Here is a 20,974-nt window from a genome sequence, read left to right on the forward strand (position 1 = left end):
ACTACTTGAAAAATATTTATTCTGCTGCCTGGTAGTAGCACCCATGATGTTTTCTGTAGGCTCCCTGTTATTTTTTCCTAAATATTTTGAAACATTTCTAAGGTGTGTTTTTAAATTTCAGAATGTTTTGTTTGGTTCATGCACACATTTTCAACTATTGAAATTCTCTTTACCATTCAGGGAGAAATTTGGGGATGGGTAGCTTGAAGCATCTCCAAATCATTTTATCCACTAGATTTGAGTACAAAATATTGTTCTAATTATTTTTTAAAGAACAAATTCTGGCTTTTGATCTGAAGATTCTAAAAAGAATTTTGGGGTCTTCAATCCACTCCTTGTGGGTTAAATATGATAAGTACCAATATTTGTATAAATTTCAGTGCAAGTGTTACTAGTTAACTTTATGAGTTAAGTAAATATCCTGAGTTTGTTTCTTAAACTGAGTTACCACAATGGCACTTTCATAAAACAATAATAGCCAACTTCATTACTGCCAAAAGAGTTTTACTTTGTATATGAAAACATCTGTTTTAAATATGGGTCTTTGTGTAAGTTTCAGTTCACAATTTCATCAATAAAACAAATGTAAAATACTTTGTATTTTCTGTGTGCAATTAGGAAAGTATTCAAGGGAATTCTGAAAATCAAATTTAGTTACCACCATGTTTAGAAAAATTTTGAACCAAATGTTTAAGAAAGGATAATGTTAGAATTCTCTGTCCAAATAACTTTTTTTAAAATAGGTCAAAATATATTAAGAGGGGTTGTGGAGACTGCCTACACAAGGACAGCAAGCCTAGCAAGTGCAAATGAAAAAACCTTTTAATAAAAGAGTTTAGACTGAAAAGGAAAAGCAGGAACATTTTCCTACAAGAGTAAGGAGTGGACGTAAGAAAAATATGCAGAGACATAGGATATGTGCTGTGGAACCAAAAAGGTTCAAATGGCAATTACAGTTCAGGAAAATTCAGGAAAAGTGAATAAGAAAATAAATATTCCTAACCAGAGTATAGGCTAGGTTGCTGAAAAAGAGAAATTCAGTGAATCCTTAGATGGGAGTGAGATAAATCTGTTATTGGCTAGAGAAGCTGTTTGCCCAAGACCAGGAGTGGTGTCCCCAAATGCCTGGAGATAACTGTTGGGATGTTATAAAGCTCCAGTCCAAGTTGGCTGGCACTGTACTTATGCATTCTCTCAACTGTAATATAGTACGAAAGTATCTCTACTCTGGGAGTTCTTTACTTTGTACTAAAGGAATTATACACTTAAAAGTGATGGCATGTGTTAAACGGACTGCTTGTGGTTCTCAGTGTTGGCAAGGTATTATTATTAGAATTGTTCATTGAATACGCAGGTGCCGTATACAGATGTATACTCACCCCCAAACAAACCATATGCCATCCCTGAATTCTGGTATTCTGATAGAGTTAGTCTGTGGAGGGTAAGTCAAGGCATTTCATATTTTTATGAGACCTCTGGATTAATATCTTGGTTTTATTTGTTTGAATGTTTTGTGTGTCCTATTAGCCACAACTTGTTTGCAGAGTTTTTATCTGAAGGACCTGTTGAATGAATGAGGTTCACCTGGAAAGTGAGAGGAAGATGAAAACGAAAGAACAGGAAGCCATATAGATTCAGGGGTGAGCCACTCTTCTCCCAAACCACATGATTGAGTAATACCTGTATTCTTCCCAGAGCGGAAGGATTCATTTTTAATATATATCCATATATATATATATCCTATATATTATATATATTATATATTACATTATATATATAATTACATATATATATGCCCCCTTTAAATTTCTGCCCTGACATTCTTTGTTTTTGAGTGACTGGTCATTGAGAAAAATTAGGAAGGGGGATATTAAAAGGAAAAAAATAAATGTCAAAATAAAAGTGATGGTAGCATTTGTGGTATAGTTGTGAGCATAGCTGTCTTCCAAAATAAAAGTGAGGTTTTATTAATGATACAATAGGCAAAATAAAGGAAAGACATCCTCGGCCTTTGGATTAAATGCAGATTAAACTTGCTGGGATGTGTTTCAGGGTGGTTCATACCATGTATTTTTGCATGAAATTATTGTATACACTATATTTTTATTTTTTTAATGAATCAAAAAGCACGTTGAGATTTCAGAGTTTCACGTATGATCTCAGTCCTTGCACTTTTTCTCTGTAAGGTTTGATATTCTTTCCTAACTAAGTCCCCTGTTTATAAGGTGTGTGTTTGTCTCGAGGAGTGCATAGTGAGAGTCAGGAACTTAAAATCTCTCAATTTAGGGTGGAAGAATTTAACCACTTAATTATTTCAGAAGTATTACAAACCATATGACATTTAGAGTGTTCCTGTCTTCTGTATCTTTTTTCTACCTCTCTGGGTCTCTTCATATGAGCAAGTCTGAGGTTATAATAAATCACAGGCCACATTCTCATTCTAAGTATCCACAATAGGCATTTATTTATTAACTGGGAGGTGGTAGTGATGGTGGGGGGTGATTTTTTGTTTATTTTTTAAACAGGAGTGGTTTTTACCATGCACATTTGCTAGAACTGCAGCAGGAAACTAAGGAGAAAATTTTGAATTGAGAAGTCTCTCTCTTCAAATCACATTCAGACCCAATTCTGTTGGGATTAGCCTTGTTTTAACATCAATAATCTTATCAAAGGCCTCCCAGACAAGGACCCTATAGGCTTTGAAATGACCTTAATCAAGGATTAGCCCTATACTTCAATTAATCCCCAACTCTACAAAACATTATGTTCTTGTCTCTAGAGCTGGAGCAAGTTGAAAGGGGATTATTAAAGGAGGGAAGGAAAGAGTTTGGAACACCAGACAGATAGATGCAGCAGGCCAGGAAGAGGGTCCAGGGGCCACCAATTATTTGTTTAGCTTTGTTTCTTGTCTCTCACACAGACTTTTGAAGAAAAAGGACTCACTCAATAAATATTTGAATCGAGGTAGGAAACGAAAAGAGGAAGAAGTTTGCACTGACGAAGTTTTAACTTGCAATTATTTGTCTATCTTTTTGTCTTCCCAAATATAGGACCTTTAGGGGCAGAGCTTCGTGGCCAGGCTCATACTTTGTTCAGCACAGAGAAGTTCATAAAAGTGCATCTGTTTAAATAGGAATATTAAAAGGACTGGAAGGGAAAGTCCTTTAACCTATATATTTGTACCTTCCCCGAGGAATTACTTAATTTACTGGTTACTAAGTGGAAATAAAAAGAAACGTGGAATGGGGTTCTTTGCTCAGCGTCATGCAGCTGATAGGAACACAGTACTTTAAACTTGTAGATGCGCGGGGACAGAACAATGCAAGACAAAAGAGAAACTAAGGCTTTGCAGCCCGACGAAATCTGTACCTTTCCTTCCCACCAAGAGCGAGGTTTCACTGGCCAATCAAAACATTGATATCCTAATGAAACATTTTTTTTTTCTTGCTCCACCCGCTTAGTGATCTAATTTGGACAAACTCTGCCAACACATTTTGTTTTCAGGCAGGTCCGCAAAAGAGGTATTTAAGGGACAATAATTTGTGCATTGTCATTGTTTTAGGAACCATGTCTGGTCGTGGTAAAGGCGGGAAGGGCTTAGGGAAAGGTGGTGCTAAGCGACACCGTAAGGTGCTGCGTGACAGCATCCAGGGCATCACCAAACCCGCAATCCGGCGTCTGGCCCGGCGCGGAGGTGTCAAGCGCATTTCTGGTCTCATCTGTGAGGAGACTCGGGGCGTGCTTAAGGTTTCTCTGGAGAACGTTATTAGAGACGCTGTCACCTACACAGAGCACGCTAAGCGCAAGACTGTTACGGCTATGGATGTGGTTTATGCGCTAAAACGCCAGGGGCGCACCTTTTAGGGCTTTGGAAGCTAAAAGGTAGGGTACGTCTACCTTGAAACCGGAAAAAAAAAAAAAAAAAGGCCCTTTTCAGGGCCTCCCACAAAGTCAGATAAAGGGCTGAAATGCGTTGCCAGAATGTTTTAAGTCAGTGACAATCTGCATAAAACCGTTGACAGGCAGGCATAGTTTTGTGGGGTTTTTTGTACTATAACTATGCCTATGTGATTTAGTGCCACCAAAGAAATTGAAATTGGTTTTTATTTTCAGAAAGAAAAGGCAGATCTCAAACTTCTGAAAGTGAGCGCGAACAAATGATGCCCATAAAATGGGCCCATAAAATGGCTTCATAAAGTACGCATTCGTGTTTGAGAGCCTTCCAAGAACTGTACCTTGGACTTAAGTTGGATGGTTTGAGGCATATGTTGCATAAAGGTCCTCATCGTTTGGCTCACAGTATGCAGCTACGCAGATGAAGCCTGTTTAGGGACAATCATTGGATCAGAAATAGTTTAGCATAGCGAAGGAATGGATTTTATGACCATTATTTAACTATTGGCCAAAACAAAGCGGTCTAATAGCCAACCTCCCCCCGAAACTGGAGGCAGAACTGTGGCTGGTTCTGCTTTTAACCCGACTCATGCCAGGTGCCGGAAGATGCAAGGAACAAAGGTGCACGAAGCCCTGTCTAGGTATTTCCATAGTGTTGGGTGACTGGCAAGCTGCTGGGCAAGGTCAGTAATTCATCCTCATCATCTGTGATGAGGGTTTGGAGTCCGCACACTGCTGGACACACCAGTTAGAAGGGCTCACTTTCTTGTCAAGCAAGTGAAACATACTGTTGCACCATCCTCACAACTCCAATCTCATAGAGAAGCAATGGCTATTATTAATATATCAAAGCAAGGAACGTGCTGTTTTGTATTTTAGGAGACAATTTTTTTTAAGAGGACTAATTATACAAATGAGTCTAGAAAGGCGAGGTCCTATTGAACCATTTGGACATGTTCATACATGAAATAATGCACTGCATAGTTTTGCAATAGGCTTTGTTCAAAGTCGCCCCAAATACCACAACCCAAAATAGATTAACATTAGTATAATTTTAATGTTTATGATTTTTAAGTAAAAATGGCATATAAGAAATTAAGGGAAAAGTGAAACTAGTTTTGTTCAAAATGTAAGAGAAAGGTACTTTAGCTCAGACCCAGATTTTCCTAATACAATTTTTATGATTTAGGAAGGTTGAATTCAGACCCTAACTGTGTAGCCTCAGACATTTCCATAAAAGTTTTGTGTTCTTAACATTTTTTCAGCCCGTGGAGCACTTTAAGAGTCAGATGAAGCCTAGACTCTTTTTGTAAATAAAATACGTAAAAATAATACATAGGATTACAATAGCATTAAAATAATCATTAAATCATTTTAAAAACATGACAGTAATATGTGGATCTTTGCTAATGTATCAAAAAACATAGTAATGGTATTTTAGAAATAATGAGCATAAACACTACTTCAAGTCCGTATACACCAGAGGTTAAAAAACCTGCTATAATGACACCACAGGAAAATGCAGACTGCAATGCACTTAAGTTTTAAAAATATAAAAACAAGCAAATCAAGCCATGTATATTTAGGCAAATAAACTCCACTCTTTTCGTTAACAAAATTGGTATTTGCAGAATTTAGACACAAGTCCTATTCCAGAACACTAGCTTCTCCGGATTGCACATCCGGGTATTTTAGTTGCTGGACTTCTGTAGGTCTACGTTATGTGTATTAACAGATCATTTATTTTACCCCTTTCGCAGTTTAGTTTTTGTTATAAATTAGGTTAACTTTACTTCTGTAAGGTTTCAGTGTTACACCCTTTTCAAGTTACTTGGGTGGCTCTTAAAAAAGCCTTTGGGTTCTTTGGCAATCAGTTTGAGGAAGCTCTTCACTTCTTAGATGTCGCTTTTCTAGGATTGGCTTTATGCTGGGTCAATTTCGGCGTCGCCACCTTAGGCTTTCCAGACCTCGCCTTTGCTGGGCTCTTCCGCTGTTGATTGGCCTGGGCTCCTTTAGCCTTCCTTCCGCTCCTCACAGCTTTTTTAGCTGCTGCTGACTTTGGCTTCTTGGCTTTTTTATTGGTCTTGGGACTCTTCGGTGGTTTCGAGTCCCTGGGTAAAACGAACTTTTTGGTCTTGTTAGAAGTTGACCTCTTGAGCCTGCCCTTGGTGGGTTCAGGGGCAGCCTTCTTGCTGAGCTTGAAGGAGCCAGAAGCACCGGTACCCCTGGTCTGCACCAGAACCCCCTTGCTCACCAAACGTCTAAGGCCTAGCTTGATACGGTTGTTATTCTTCTCCACGTCATAGCCAACGGCCGCCAGCGCCTTCTTGAGTGCAACCAAGGACACGCTTACTCGGTCCTGTGTCACAGACAGAGCTTCAATGATCAATTTAAACACAGAAGGAGTTGCGGACTTGCGACTTGTGACCGACTTCTTCCCTCGCTTTTTAGCTGAAAACTTCTCCATAGTAGCTGGAACAGAATAGGTTGGGAATGTAGTTGCCGTTTCAGGCAACTCAACCCAGAAAAAGCAAACTATAATAATCACGGACAAGCGTAAATTACCGTATGGGGTGGGGAGGGGGGGGGCCCTCAGGGCTTTATATAGGGCAAGGCGCGCTGTGATTGGTGTATTGCCTAAGCACCGCCCCCAACCCTCACAGAGGGAGCATTTGTGTTTCTTCTACCCTGATAAATTGAATCCTGCAAAATTCCTCTGTACCTAATCTTCTGGGTTCTACTGCTGAATGATCCGTGGGGACTCAGATTTTAAATACCTTTTCACCTTTTAATGAAAAATGACCCTGCACGCCAAAACTATTCAAGAAAGCTCTCGATTTTCGGCCAAATTCAAGGCCAAGAACAAAACTTCCTCTTTTCCTTGTAAAAGCAAAAGTAAGTTTTTACAGGATACTTATCTCATTTCTTCTGAGTGGTCTTCTAAATGGGTGGCTTGCAATGGGTGGGTAAAATAAATTATTCACGCCATGATTTCACTGAAAATAATTTATATATGTGAGGGAAGTAACACAGATCTCTTGGTTGTCTCACTGCGGAGTTATATGTATAGAATTGTCTAAAAACTGCAGATGACCTTATTTAGGTCAGTGCAACCTAATAAACCAGACTTTACAAGGCACAGGGTTGTCTGTAATTAAAGCCACTTCCCTGTCTCTGTAGCTTTATAGAAGACTCAAGGATGGTATCTGCTTGGCCAAAATCAGGCTACCCTGAGGTCTGGTGTCCTCAACTGAGTTTTGCTTCTGGTTTCATTGATTCAACACCCCTCCATTCTCCTTTTCCCTCAGATAAACAGACACAGTCCCTCCCCTCAATGAACTATAAAACCTGAGGCAGGAACCCTTGCCTGAAGAATCCAGGGGAAACCACAGAACCTGATATCTAAGACTGGGCCAGCAAGCATGGCTGCAGAGCTGTAGAAAAAGGGTTGTTGGGAAAATGTCCAATATGCTCCCCTGAGCTTCGACTGGCCTTTATGAGAAGTCTGGAGTTAAGAGTTTGCTCATGAAGGCCAAGGCCTTTCTGGAGGATGCTGAGGGAGCAGCATAGGGGGACCAGAGCCTTAGGGTTTCAGCAATGGGAAACCCTTTATAAGGGCCATTTTGTGAAGATCACCAAATACTCGTGTGAGAAATTTGGTAATTCTTCTGTGAGCCAGGAAGCCATTGGAGATTTTTAATTGGAGAGTTTGTTTTGTTATTGTTGTAGTTGTCTTGGATTTAGATTTATTGCATAAATCATTAGTGAGAAAGCCCAGCTTGGGAGTCTGTTGCAGTAGTCTCATATTACCAGAGGATTTGCCTAAGGAACAGTGTGGGAGAGGGGAGAGTCTACATTTGAAATATTTCTGAAGCAAAAGCCAAAGGATGAGACTTCTAACTTCTGATTGTTAAGTGAGGTAGAAAAGTCTCTTTCTCTCTATCTCAAACACAAACACACTCACACACACACATGTACAAACACCTCAAACAAAAATTCAGAAAACAATACTACCTTAAGCACAAAAATTTATGTACAAAGATGCATGATCTTTGTATGACCTATAATGCATAAAAATGAGATTCAATTGAAATAGCCAATAACAGAGAATTATATAAGTATTGACACATTCATAAATAAAATATTACAAATCCATAACAATTATTTGTCAGAATATTTAGTTACCTAAAAATATATAGAGCCTTACATCTAAATTTGCTTTATATACGACATATATTTATTGTATGTACATCATATGTATTCATATTCATGTATACATATATCTCACAAGCATATAAAAAGAATAGGAGATACTAGGAGTTAACTTTAATTTTTTTTCATATGTTTCTCTTTTCACAAATTTCTATGATGAACATTTAATATTTTTATACTTGGGGGAAAAAAAGCTAATGTTTTAGTCAGGTGTTTATTAATCCTTCCTTGAGTGTTCAAAAAAATGCCTTTGTTTATCCTCTTCTAGTATCACTCACGTTCATTGGTTTATTTGTCAGATAAAACAGTGTCTAGCAGTGACATGTAGTCAAAACGACATGTCTAAAGTCTGTTGCCTCCTCTTGTAAAAAGAGAGAGATTGATTGATTCACTTCTGTAATTCATTAGATACCTGATATTGTACTCGACTCTGACAATAACAATAATAATGATGGTGGCTAATGTTCACTGGGTGTTTCCTCCATGCCAGGCAGTATTCTAAGCACTTCATAGATATCAAATGCATTTAGTCACTGCAACGACTTATGAAGTAGCTGCTGTCATTCTGCCTGCTTTCTGTATGAGGAAACTAAGGCATTGAGTTTCCCAGGTAGTACAGCCTCTGAAGTAAACCCACATCCTCTAGCACTTAAGTCTGTGTATGCTCTTAAATACATGTCACATTCATTATGACCTAGTCAGTGTCTTGGAAGTTCTATTTGATCTAAGTCTTGAAGGGTAGAAATTGTCAGGTGAGAAAAAGAATTAGGGCTTTCACAAAGGAGACATAGCGACAAAGGCCAGCTGGTAAGGATTGTCCAAGATGGGAACATCTGTTTGGTGGTGAGCCCTGGGGAGCTGCCTGTGAGGGATACAGAAGGTCCCTACATGACAACAGGTTGAAGAGTTCATGCTTCTTATTCCCACATGGGCAGTTGTAACAGTTTCCAGAAACTTCCCTTCCCATCAGCTCATCCCTCTGCGCTGCTGGCAGAGAAAGTCACCCCCACGTTCTTCACCTCCACCTTCCTTTAAAATAAGTGAAGCCAAATGAAATATACCTAGTGGAAAAGCACCCAAATAAACATTTAGTCTGTTTCTTGGAGTGTTACAAAATACATTTTCCTCCTCGTCTTGACAAGTTAATAAAGGTAAAACTTTATGTTCTCCATGTGTCCAAATCCAACGCAGGGAAATGAATGAAGGGTCTGCTTAACAGGGAATCCTCTTTAATACCTGTGGGCTGACACATTAGTCTGGCCGGGAGATACAGGTTTCTGTGACAAGTGTTCACACATTCGCCTAATCTGATGAGGGCTTATAATTGCGATTCAAGCTTGACGGAGCTAACACCCAGACATCACTTCACTTTATAAAGACAGAAGTTTTTGCTATATCTTTTGCATGTACTTGAAAAACAATAGTCGAAGTCACATTTAGGTAGGTTTTAAAAAAGATCTCCCTGGAAACAAAGCCCGATGGTAGTGGGGGAGGGCATGGGGGAGGCAGTCCTCTCTGTTTAGTTGACGAGGGGCATGGTGTCTCCGACAAACCTTTGACCACCTCTGCTGACTCAAGGTGTGATGTTCCAAAGGTATCTATAATAGACTCACGGTTGGTTCAAATATAATAGTCTTAACAATTTCAAGTGTCACGTGTTCTCTTAAACGCTGTTGAAAAGGCACCAAATTTAAGGACTGTGCTGGAGGGAACTACAGCGCTCCCTCCATGTGCTCACACTCACTTTACACCTACTGGTACAAGCTCACACCCCTAATGAGGGCATTGACAATGGTACTAGAGAAGGAGAGAAAGGTACTCAAAATAGCTCAAAGGTAGAATCAATGGGGCTTTGATTTCTCTTCTTTACGACTGGTTCATCCCTGCAGGGATTCTTATGCACTTTCTTGAGTTAATATAGTAAACTGCTTAGAATAGTGCCTGGCACATACAAAGGGCCAGCTACTATTGTTATATTAAGCATTTACATTAATGTTAATATGAATATTACCCTGTCTACCACTATGCCTAATCCCCCTTTCCTGCTTTCCCTTTCCCCTTATCCTAGCACTTATCCTTTTTCACATTTTATATAATTACTCATAATAACTATTGTTTGCTGTCTGTCTTCCCCAGATGAGATGTAAGCTCCGTGAGGGTAGGGACTTTGTCCTTTTCCAAGGAGCCAGGCACTGAAGATGGCTCCTGAGCAGCTGAAGGTGTAAGAGCCAGATGATGGTACTTCACAGTGAGAGGGAAGAAACCCCTCCTTAGATCATCCCAAGACTCTATCTACGTTCTCTCTGTGCTAGATATTGTAACTGGCCGATGAGAAGTCATTGTGAGACCTTTTAAAAGGTACAGAGGGTTAGAGGAAGAGGGAAAAGGAAAAGCATAAGAGGTGAAGTACGAAGAACTGGGCAGGATGACACAGAATTTGCAGCCAGAAAATTCATCCATCAAAACGTGTCTGTTTTTTGGCCTGGGCACACAGCCAGTCTGCATTCCCTGCTGCCCTGGTGGGTAAGTGGGGCTGTGACTTAGTTCTGGCCCAAAGGTGGGCAGAAATGATATGTGCCACTTCCAGGCCTGACTTATGAAACTCTCTTTCATAAGTTTCATAAATTTTTCTTTCTTCCTCAGTCTGTGGTCCTGATGTTGAGGCTCCAGCAGAGATATTTGAGACCCCAAGATGCTGAAGGCACAAGATGGAAGGAGACCTTGTCCCTGAAAGACCATGGAAGTGAGCATTGTACAATATAATGGAGTAATAAACTTTTATTCTGTTTAGACTTAAGTTTGGGGGCTTGTTTAATACAACAGCAAGTATTACTTATTTTGTGTTTTGTTTTGTTTAAGAGATGGGATCTTGCTGTGTTGCCCAGGTCAGACTCAAACTCCTGAGCTCAAGGGGTCTTCCTGTTTCCGCCTCCCTGGTAGCTGGAACCACAGACACTTGCCACCATGCCTTGCTTACTTACCTTATTTTGATCTGAGGTTTAGCCATTGAAACAAACTCAACATGGCCATCCATAATAGCACAAATCCCCACCAGCCTATCTTGCCCAGGCCTTAATCCCGATCTAGTCTTCTATTTGATGAATAACATACATTATCCCCTAGCAAACCTCAGCACCTCAAAACTTTTGATACACTAGCTGGTTCCCTCGAGACCCTCAGCTATTGGGGTCTCACGCTCAGCATTTCATTCATTGGCTTATCATTGCAATTCCCCCACCGTTACATAGTCCTCATCTCCCTAATCCTGCTCTGTTTTGTTTTTCTCCATGACACTCACTGTGTAATAGACCAAATATTTTGCTTACTTATTATGTTTTTCTGTCTTACTCTACTAGAGTCCTAGCTCTCTGAGGGCAAAGACTTTGTGATGTTTTTCACTGACATATGCATATGTAGAAGAGTGCTTGACACATAGGAGGCATGCAAAAAATGTATAGAATGAGTTGATAAATTCAATCATTTTTGTGTACCAGTGATACAAAAATGTGGCTCAGTGATAGCCCCTAGGGATATTGCGGTGACCAAATCAGAGCTCAGAACCTCTTGAGGGTGACAACTAGACAAGTAATGACAATTGAGGGCAGATTGTGCAATGGTTACACAGAGCAGTTGGGAGGAGGTGGTCAGAAATACCACCCAGGGAAGGCAATGCCCAAGCTAATGCCTGCAGAGTGAGTAGGAGTTTGCGAGATGGGAAAGAGAAAAAATATACATATATCAAAAAAGGAGGTCCAGAACATGTGAAGAGCAGGAAACCAGAAAAAGCTGGGTGTGTGTACATGTGGCTGCTGTATAAGAGGCTCCAGAGAATGGGGAAGGGAAAAGCCTGTCAAGCCATGTTTGTGTTTGGAGTATCCTAAAGGCAAGATTAAGCTCTTTCAGGCCCCTTCGAGACCACCTATGATGCCCCTGCTCAAATGCAAGGGGGATGGAGGCCCTCTTGCCCCTTCTCCTCTTCTCCTCATTTCCAGCTGATTAAAATTCCCAATCCACTCAGCCTTATTGATGTCTAGAATTGACTGGGCCAAGTTCAGTCTCTGATTCTCAGAGCCTAGAACCCTGAGCACTCTACCCTCCAAGCTCTTACCCTGCTGCCTGCTGGGCATCTTTGAGCCACCCTTGAGACTAGCAGGTTTCTTCCATTCAAGATCGCAGAGCCTGTATTGTCTCCGTAGAACTCTTAAATACACAATTTTATTTTTTAATTTTTAGAAATATATTTCAGTGTATTAAAGCCCAAATGTGTGAGTGTTTTAAAATCTAGTACCCAAGGTCCATCACTCCAATTGTTTAAGTCCAGCAATAAAAAGGGCACATTATAATTTTCAGTATTTTTATATTCTATCCTGTAGCTGAGTTTGGGCCAGTAATAGTAGGGAAAAATGTGAGAGGAAAATTAAGGACAAGAAATAAAGGAAGAGAGAAAGGCAGGAGAGGAGGGAGAAAAGAAAAGTGAGGATTGGGAAAGGTGAACATGCCTGTATTCCTAGCACTTTGTGAGGCTGAGGTTGGAGGATTGATTGAGGCCAGAAGTTCGAGACCAGTATGAAAAACATAGTGAGAGCTCGTCTCCACAAAAAGAAAAATTTCTTTCCAAGTCAAGCAAGTGAAATTTAAATTTTTTGTTTTTTAAAAAATGAGAAAAGTTTATTCTTATTGCTCTTGCATCCAGTTCTTTTACTGTTGGGAGAACTTGATGTGGTCAGAGGACAAGTCTAGGGTTGTAACTGATAAGGACAAGATTTTACCCCAGGGTTGCCTCCTGTAGATGTGTCTGTCTCCTCATAGAATGAGATGAGCCCCATCATTTTTGTTCCATTATCCCTTCTGAGCCAGTAACAAGGAGATCTAATACCAAGGCATGAACGACCACAGCAAGATGTAGCCTTATCTATTAATCATTCTACAGACTGCTCATTGGATAATAAGATTACACAAGTCTCTAAATGAGCCAACCAAAGTCCCATTACTATTATTATTATTTTATTCCTTTTAAAACTGAGGTCAGAGGGTAGGAAGAAACTAGCTCATTGTCCACACTTATTACCTTTTTCCTAATTTATAATGAACCCACAGTACTTGAGAATATGTCAAGCTGATTTTCAGAGCCCAAAGAATTCCGTCAGATCTTAGAATATCTCTCAGGAAAGGTCACAGGCAGCTGTGTACTCTGTCAAATTTAATTTTATGCTTAGTCATCCAGGATTGCACAAGGTGAAAATTTGGAAAAGCTAATTTTTAATATCTTTTAATTTAGGACAACTGGGACTGTCTGGCAAAGTGCTAATTATATACACCCTTTTTTTCCCTCAACCTGTTGGACCAAGGTAAACACAATACAATCAGTTGGAATTTTTATATCAAACAATTTGTGAAATTCCTATCATTTACGAAAGGCCAACTCCTACCAAGGTCTTTAGTCATAAACTGCTTCAAGTTCTTTTAGGAGTATAGGATGATTATAAATAAAATTTGTCAAACAGGAGCAAACAGTGCTTTATAAGCATTAAAGATCTTTAATCCTGGCACATTTCTAGAATATGAGTGTTAGTACCACCATCCCCATGGTACAGAAGAGGGTACTGAGGCACAGAGAGATTAAATGACTCACCTTAAAGTCTCACAACTAATAAGCGGTGATCTGGGAGTCAAACTTGAAGATTCTGTGTTCAGAGACTTCACTTTTTTCATCATGGAGCAATGCTGTGAAGCCATGTTACTGGCATGATATCATTTCTGGGATAAATATTTTATATTTGCTACTTTATTCTCATCTCATCTTTATGTTTAGGTAATTATTACCACCCTAAAAGCTCAGGATGGTTGAGTTGGTTAAACAGTAACACATTTAGTTAATTATTAGCACACTGTTTACTTGTACACAAAATATATCAAGCAATCAATTGATTTGATACAACAAAATAAAAAAAAGAATAATTTGCATAATAGAAACAGTGAGAAAAACCTGTAGACGCTCTAGAAATAGGACATAGTATTTGCGTATATGCTCTAAAGGCATATTCCTAAGGACACAAATAAGGACATAAATAATGATTTTCAGTAGAAAAGACTTTGGTATGGATAGTCTGTCCTTGAATAAATGAAGAAAATTTTTAAAAGAAAACAATTAATGATTCTCTAGAAACTCTTTAAGATTGGTTGTGCAGCATTGTGACAAGCTGTGTCTGTAATATTTTCCACTGACACTAGAACATTTCTTAGGAGGGCTATAATAGAAATTTCTGGCACCAGCGTTTCTCAAGTCCCCCATTTTGGGCACAAAAAGAAGTGAGTCAAACCATGTGGGTTTTAGTCTTTTATTGACAATGGCTTTGTAACAACATATAATCACCTGTATATTAGACAAAGAAGAAGGGCCAAAAAATGTTAAATGAGTGCAATCACAAATATTATAAGAATTATTTGAAATCCTTATTGTCTTTAAGTATTTAATTAGCTTTTCTTAGCAGAATAGGTCTCAAAGGTCAGTTTGGTCAACTTCAGTTAAACAAGTTCAATTTTCCTGATTGACTATTTCAACTCTATTTCAGGCCATAGTCAGAAATAAATTTTGTAGCATACATTATTGTTTAGGAACTTTTAGTCAAGGTATAAAGGTCCTTGTGAAAAACATGTAAAAAGTTAGCATGCCAGACTCTTAAAGATTGAGACTCTAGAAAGACTAATAATGGAGAAAAGGATAAAACAGAATAGTACCACAGGAAAAAGAAGGAAGAGATTGTTTAGTGGAGATCTCATTTTGATCTATAGTCTTTCAAGAGGAAACTTCCTACTTCCAGAATTCTGAAGGTCTCTTCACGAGTCTCAAAATTTTATTTCCAATGGAAGTGTATATCCAAGTAGGATTCTAATTGTGTTTATACTGAGAAGCACATATCCATCTGTTCTGAAGCTTAAAAGCAATATTATCTGTTTAAAGTACTGAAAATGGCACTTTCTAGCATTGTTATAAAGTTGACATCTGTTGGTCTCTTTGAATATAGTCTTTAGCTGTATGATATGTACATGCTTTTTAGAAAGGTAGCTTGCATTTGTTGGATATATGACAGTATAGCTAAGGTGAAACATGTCAAAAGAGGTGAAAAACCAAGTCACATGGGTCTGTTAGTGCAATTTCAAATGGTGAGAATTTATAGGTATCTTTGGGTATAGACCATTATACCATTAGCATTATTACTAGGGTTAGGAGTAAAATTTTGGCACAGTAAATTTAAACTCTTTGGCAAATTTTACTTTAAATTATCTTGTGCAATCTTCTCAGTAGTTAGGAAACGATGTGGACTGATGTGATTTGTCTAGTAAGTATACTTTTATATATATATTAAAGTATGTTACCTATGATCTCATTTTTTTATCATTTATAAGTATTGAAGGCATTCTTAGCTGGAAAAAACAAAATTCATATCTCAAACTCCCAAACTGCTGGGATTATAGGTGTGAGCTACCGCACCCAGCCTGCTAATATTGTGGTTCTTGAGGTATGGCATTGAGTACTGCCCTGTCTTTATAGTTTTTCAATTTATAATAATTATAGCTAAGGGAAGATTCAGTTACTTGTCAAGTCTTTGGGCTAATCAACATTTTTATAAAATTTGAACTAGTTTGTCTTTGGTCTTGGAGTTATTTTTTGTTACATGATTATAAAGTCTGGAGACGGTTGGATGACACCAAGCAGTATGAGATATGAGATAGTTCATTTTTGTTAAGGGGGCTTGTCATATTGGATTTTATTTTTTTCTAATTTGGAAATCAGACTAGACAATTGTCATTATACTACTAATGGTGATAAAATCATTAGGGTTATTTTTTGCATAGGGCTATTTTTTTGCATAGAATTCAGGGCATTTTCTTTTGTATTGCCTTTAATTTTAACTACTGAGATTTCCTTTAGTTGTCCCTTTGTTTTCCACGAATCATTATCCACCTTCCCCCTATATTTACTGAGCTGTTGGAATAAGTTAGAAAACCCCTTTGTTCTCATACAAGTTAAAGTAATGAACAACCTCCAGACATATCTACTGTTAGTATATCTGTCGTTAAGCCTTGAGCAAAGGGACATTCTCATATCTGAGCTGTTAAGTGGACTGAGTTATAGTTTATGGAATATTTAAGTTAGCACATAACACTAAAATGTATATTTTAATTATTCAGATTGCAATTAGGGTTGAACATTAGACAAACCAGAATGAAACAGATTTAGTGGGATAACAGCTGTTAGAAAGTCATGAGAGCCACCTTTATCAGAAGGCGGTCTGGAAGCTGGATTTAGATTGGAACAACATTTAAGAGTTATGTAAAAAAAAGACTGAATAATAATTTTGCAAGTGAAATGTGAAAAATACAAATATGCCAAATTACCATCCATCCTTCCTTTCATTAATATATGGGAATAAATCATTGATTACCCAGTGGCTATCAAGGAAAATCCAGAGATAACTTTAGTGTAAAATGCATCTTAATAGTTTTACTACTTTGAATTTAGAGCTTGAATTTAGTATAAGTAAAAAATAAAATTGTAAGAAAATTGGTTATTACATTAAGACATGAACGTCAATCATGGTATGTAAAAACAAGAAAAAGATTGCAGTCTTAGATATATTTAGAATATATATATTTAGAATGACAATATATTAATTTCAATTTACTACATTAACAATAAAAATTTTCTTAAGAAATAAAGACTAAACATAGCCATTATGTTGTAGGCTCATGTGGGTTTCTCTGTAGCTAGAATAGTACCTGGTAGAGTCAGAGCTGTTTGGATTAACAGCTCTTTAATTATACAGAGGAGGTGACCGTGTTTCCTTAGACACAAGGAAAACGGGAGATGGTCACTCAGGACCTGCCTGGTCCTCTGGGGCCACACATATACATTACATATCCCTTTTACGAATCCAAAGTGGCAAAAGCTAGAGTATCTATTGTCATTTTTCTAAGGCAAACATATGTTCTCTAACCTGTTAACTGATGGTTCTAAACTGTGTAAAAATGGTACTGGCAAAGAGTAAACTTTTTAGTGATTTATATTTTGTCCCTCCAATTTAGAAATTGTCCAGGTATCCAAGATTGAACATTAATTTACTCAATTTAATATTCATCTAAATTCTTAAAGTTATCGTAGATTGTGAGTTCAGTATGTAAGCTGATAGACATATTGAGTCCTTATAATTTGTGACATGATAACAATTCCATTAGTTTTAATGCATAATTTACAATTTTAAAATTATAAATAAAGTGATGTTAATTCATCTAACCAGTAAACCTAGTGGAAGAAATTTAGCAAATTATAATTAATTAGTTTTTTGTTTGTTTGTTTGTTTGTTTGTTTGTTTTTACAAAATGAACCCTAGACTTGTGTAAACTAGAATATTATGGTAACATTATTTTTACATTATGATAATAATAAAAAAACTATTTTGAAAATTAAGCTAGAGAATTTGTCCAAAAAGTAATCTTGATTAGAAATATTATGTTTTTCCCTATAAAATTATATATCAAGTATTAAAATATTTAAGTTGTTTAAAAATAGTGTAGTATTTCTGTTTTTATTTCTTATTGTTTACCCTGTTAACTAAGACCACTAATTGAACTCACAGTTAAACTTTCCTTTAAAAGAGTTAATAAACAGCTGAGAATATAAATAAGTCTCTGATTCCTTTCTAAGAGTGGTAGAAAATGCTAGTTTCCAGTGCTATACACCTTACAATAGACTCATTAAGGTTTAGAAAATATTAAGTCTTTATTCTATATGGGTATTGGAAGCACTTTTTTTCTGATTCAATTGTTCAATTTATAATAACATCATATTTCTTCTCTCATTTCTAAGCTTACTTGAAGAGCCTGGAGGGACAATAATTTGGAATTACTGAATTGTAACCTTTAGAGCCTTTGGCATAGTAATTAAAGAGACAAGATATTAAGTTTCCTTGGTTTCTGTCTAGTCCTAAGTCTCTTGTTAGTCCTAAGATTTTCCTAAGGTCAAAAGTTACCACAGGCAGCCATTTTATATTATCTTTGACACAGAAATGCTATTTTTGCAGATATTGACAATTAGTTGGACTCAGAATGAGTAAACACGAAAAAAGTTTTGGAAGGAGGAAAGAAGCATACAAACACAAAACACCAAAGGTAGTGGATTTCATTAAAGGCCAGAAAGAAAAACAAATCTCTTACCCTGTGTTCTCAAATACAGAGAATATCAACATCCTTAAACACAAACAACCCAAAAAAGATTAATAAATGAGCCAGATTTCCTGTCCTTGCCACTGACTAATCACTTAATGATGTGGCCATAAAATCATAACTAAACTGCCACTACTGCTACCAATATGTACCCAATCAGCTAAGTGCAATCAGAATAACCAAGACAAGAAGCAAATTTGGGCAATAAAATTTTAGCGTGCAAAAGCCAGGGTAAGGTGGACAGAAAACTCAATGGGCCCAAGGCTCAACAAGGTGTGTTATCAGGCCACACATTTCTGTTGGCTCCTATTCCAGGAGTCAGGTAAACAATGTCTTGGTGGAACCTCCAGAAATAAATGGCCAAGGAGTTAATGATCAGCCTACTGTTTACTTGTATCAACGAGAGATTTCATCCAATACAGGCAAAAGCAGAATTTATATAAGAGTCAGGGGAAGGTAGGGGGCAAAAAACATTGGTCTAGGAACGGTGAATCTTGTTTGTAGTTTTTGGTTAAAATGATTAGTTGGCAGTTAGGAGAGAAGTCATTCAGGATTGGACACAAGTCCTTGAGTAGGACTCTTTTCTATGCCTAGAGGCATAGGAAAAAGAATTCAGTTGTGAGACTCTGGAAATCTTGAGTTTGGCTATGGAGCATGTGTGACAAGCATCTGTCAGTGTCCAGCATCTGAGCTACCACCTTAATTAGTTCAGTGCTGCAACAATTCTCATCAGAACTTCTCAAATAAGTCATTCAGGTAAGGTAGCTAGTGATTGCAGAGCAGTGTTCAATTGGAGGCTTGTCTGGCACCAAAGACTGGCCTTAGTTTATTATACTTTCCAGGTGTCAAATAAAACTGCAGATTTAAGATCACAGGGTTCTTAACGTTAAGCAATTTTGCAAACTAAATCACATAGTATTTATTTAAAATTGTTTTAAAAATTCTTTTTAAAGTAAATTATTTTCCATTTTTAATGGAGAAAGCAAACTTCAGTCTTAAATGCTGAAAATGTGTTCTAGGCTTGAATAAAATAGGTAAAGTGCTTCTCTTTCATCATAAAATCTTCGCCGGAAACAAAAATCACGAGTAAAGTGCTTCAGGGAAGATAGCATTTCCCAGCCTAAAAAGCGGCCTGCAGTTGCCCGGGAGGGGAAGGTTCTCTAAGGAGACAGACGGGGTGTGCCAAGTTTAATAGCTACTCCTTCCTTTTCTCCCACCTTCCGTCCAGCTTAATTGCCTTCAGTCACATCTCCAGTGGAGACTTGTCAATTCATCCAGCACTTTGAACTGGCCTCTCCTAAATGAGAGCTTTTCAACAATTTCTGCATTTTACCAGCCACCTACAAAGCTTAAATTTAAGACTCAAAGCTCAGACAACATCAGACCACTTTTGGCAGAGACTGCGCACTGGAGTTCAAAAAAACAAGCGTTGGTTTGAATCTTAAGTAGGACTAGGATAGATAAAGCAGCATCTGCCAACTGTTTACATCAAAATTAGTTCTGTACTGCTTTGGTCCCGCTAACAAAACTATTGAGAAAGAAGAATTAGGTTAAGAGACTTTATTACTGGAACAGTTTGCAAATCCAAGAGATGCAGCCTTGTTAAAGAACAAACATGTGCTCCAAAAGAACACAGCGGGGTTATGGGTATACGAAAAGTTCCTGCCCAGGTTCTCACTCCGGTCCGCTATGTAAATGAGTTAGACAAACTGCTTTCACAGCAACCTTTGTTTTAGGTGTAAACGGAAACAGCTATGGTACTCGTCACACAATGTGTGGCTTCTTGTGGGAATGCAGAGTACGTGTGTGGTGTCTAGTCAGTAAATGGCCGCTTGGCTCCATTTTGAATTTAGGCTGTTAGCCAGGTTATGATTCACTTTGAATAACTGCCTTTCAGGGTTGACGATTCATTTGAAATTACAAAAACAATGCTAACTCCCCTCCCCTCCCCAAACTAAATATACTGTCTGGTCACAGCTCTCTTTGTGGATATGGTGGTGGCTCTTAAAAGAGCCTTTGGAACTAAGGGAAAAGACGCTTACTTGGCTAATTTACTTGGAGCTGGTGTACTTCGTTACGGCCTTGGTGCCCTCGGACACAGCGTGCTTGGCCAGCTCTCCCGGCAGCAGCAGGCGCACGGCCGTCTGGATCTCCCGGGAAGTGATGGTCGATCGCTTGTTGTAATGCGCCAGGCGAGAGGCCTCACCCGCGATGCGCTCAAAGATGTCGTTGACGAAGGAATTCATAATGCCCATGGCCTTGGACGAGATGCCGGTGTCGGGGTGGACCTGCTTCAGCACCTTGTACACGTACACGGAGTAGCTCTCCTTGCGGCTGCGCTTGCGCTTCTTCCCGTCCTTCTTCTGGGCTTTGGTCACAGCCTTCTTGGAGCCCTTTTTCGGAGCAGGAGCGGACTTAGCTGGCTCAGGCATCTTATAAATCTTAAAACGCCAGAAGTGTGTGCGAAATGAGCAGATTTCTGGTACTTATAGGGCTTTTATGCTAATGAGGGATTCAGAGGCCGGCTTAGTTAATTGGAAGACAAACCGCGGAGTTGTCATCCAGGGGCTGAACTATGCAAATGAAGTGTGGAAATACAGTTTTTCTATTGGCTACTTGTTTGACTCTCTCTTCTAGCCAATCA

General features: G+C 38.3%; 3 protein-coding genes across 3 annotated transcripts; 1 reads left to right on the forward strand and 2 right to left on the reverse strand.

The window, feature by feature from the left end:
• The first annotated feature begins 3,567 nt into the window (after positions 1-3,567).
• LOC123638411 (histone H4-like) lies at positions 3,568-3,864 on the forward strand. Its single transcript, XM_045552027.1, has one exon. The coding sequence runs from the start codon at positions 3,568-3,570 to the stop codon at positions 3,862-3,864; it is 297 nt and encodes a 98-aa protein (XP_045407983.1).
• Positions 3,865-4,153: 289 nt separating this feature from the next.
• Positions 4,154-20,806, reverse strand: LOC123638397 (histone H2B type 1-C/E/F/G/I). The gene is made up of 2 exons (XM_045552013.1): positions 20,373-20,806; positions 4,154-4,322 (listed from the first exon to the last, which is right to left on the reverse strand). Exon 1 carries the CDS (start codon positions 20,760-20,762, stop codon positions 20,382-20,384), a length of 381 nt encoding a protein of 126 aa, XP_045407969.1. The 5' UTR covers positions 20,763-20,806; the 3' UTR covers positions 4,154-4,322; positions 20,373-20,381.
• H1-6 (H1.6 linker histone, cluster member) lies at positions 5,595-12,233 on the reverse strand. The gene is made up of 2 exons (XM_045552615.1): positions 12,215-12,233; positions 5,595-6,531 (listed from the first exon to the last, which is right to left on the reverse strand). Exons 1-2 carry the CDS (start codon positions 12,231-12,233, stop codon positions 5,783-5,785), a joined length of 768 nt encoding a protein of 255 aa, XP_045408571.1. The 3' UTR covers positions 5,595-5,782.
• Positions 20,807-20,974: the final 168 nt, after the last annotated feature.

The sequence above is a fragment of the Lemur catta genome, chromosome 5 (assembly GCF_020740605.2).
Source record: "Lemur catta isolate mLemCat1 chromosome 5, mLemCat1.pri, whole genome shotgun sequence".
Lineage (NCBI taxonomy): Eukaryota > Metazoa > Chordata > Mammalia > Primates > Lemuridae > Lemur > Lemur catta.

Excerpts from the sequence above, each read along its gene's own strand:
- LOC123638411 (XM_045552027.1), top strand. The coding sequence starts at position 3,568 with ATGTCTGGTCGTGGTAAAGGCGGGAAGGGCTTAGGGAAAGGTGGTGCT.
- LOC123638397 (XM_045552013.1), bottom strand. The coding sequence starts at position 20,762 with ATGCCTGAGCCAGCTAAGTCCGCTCCTGCTCCGAAAAAGGGCTCCAAG.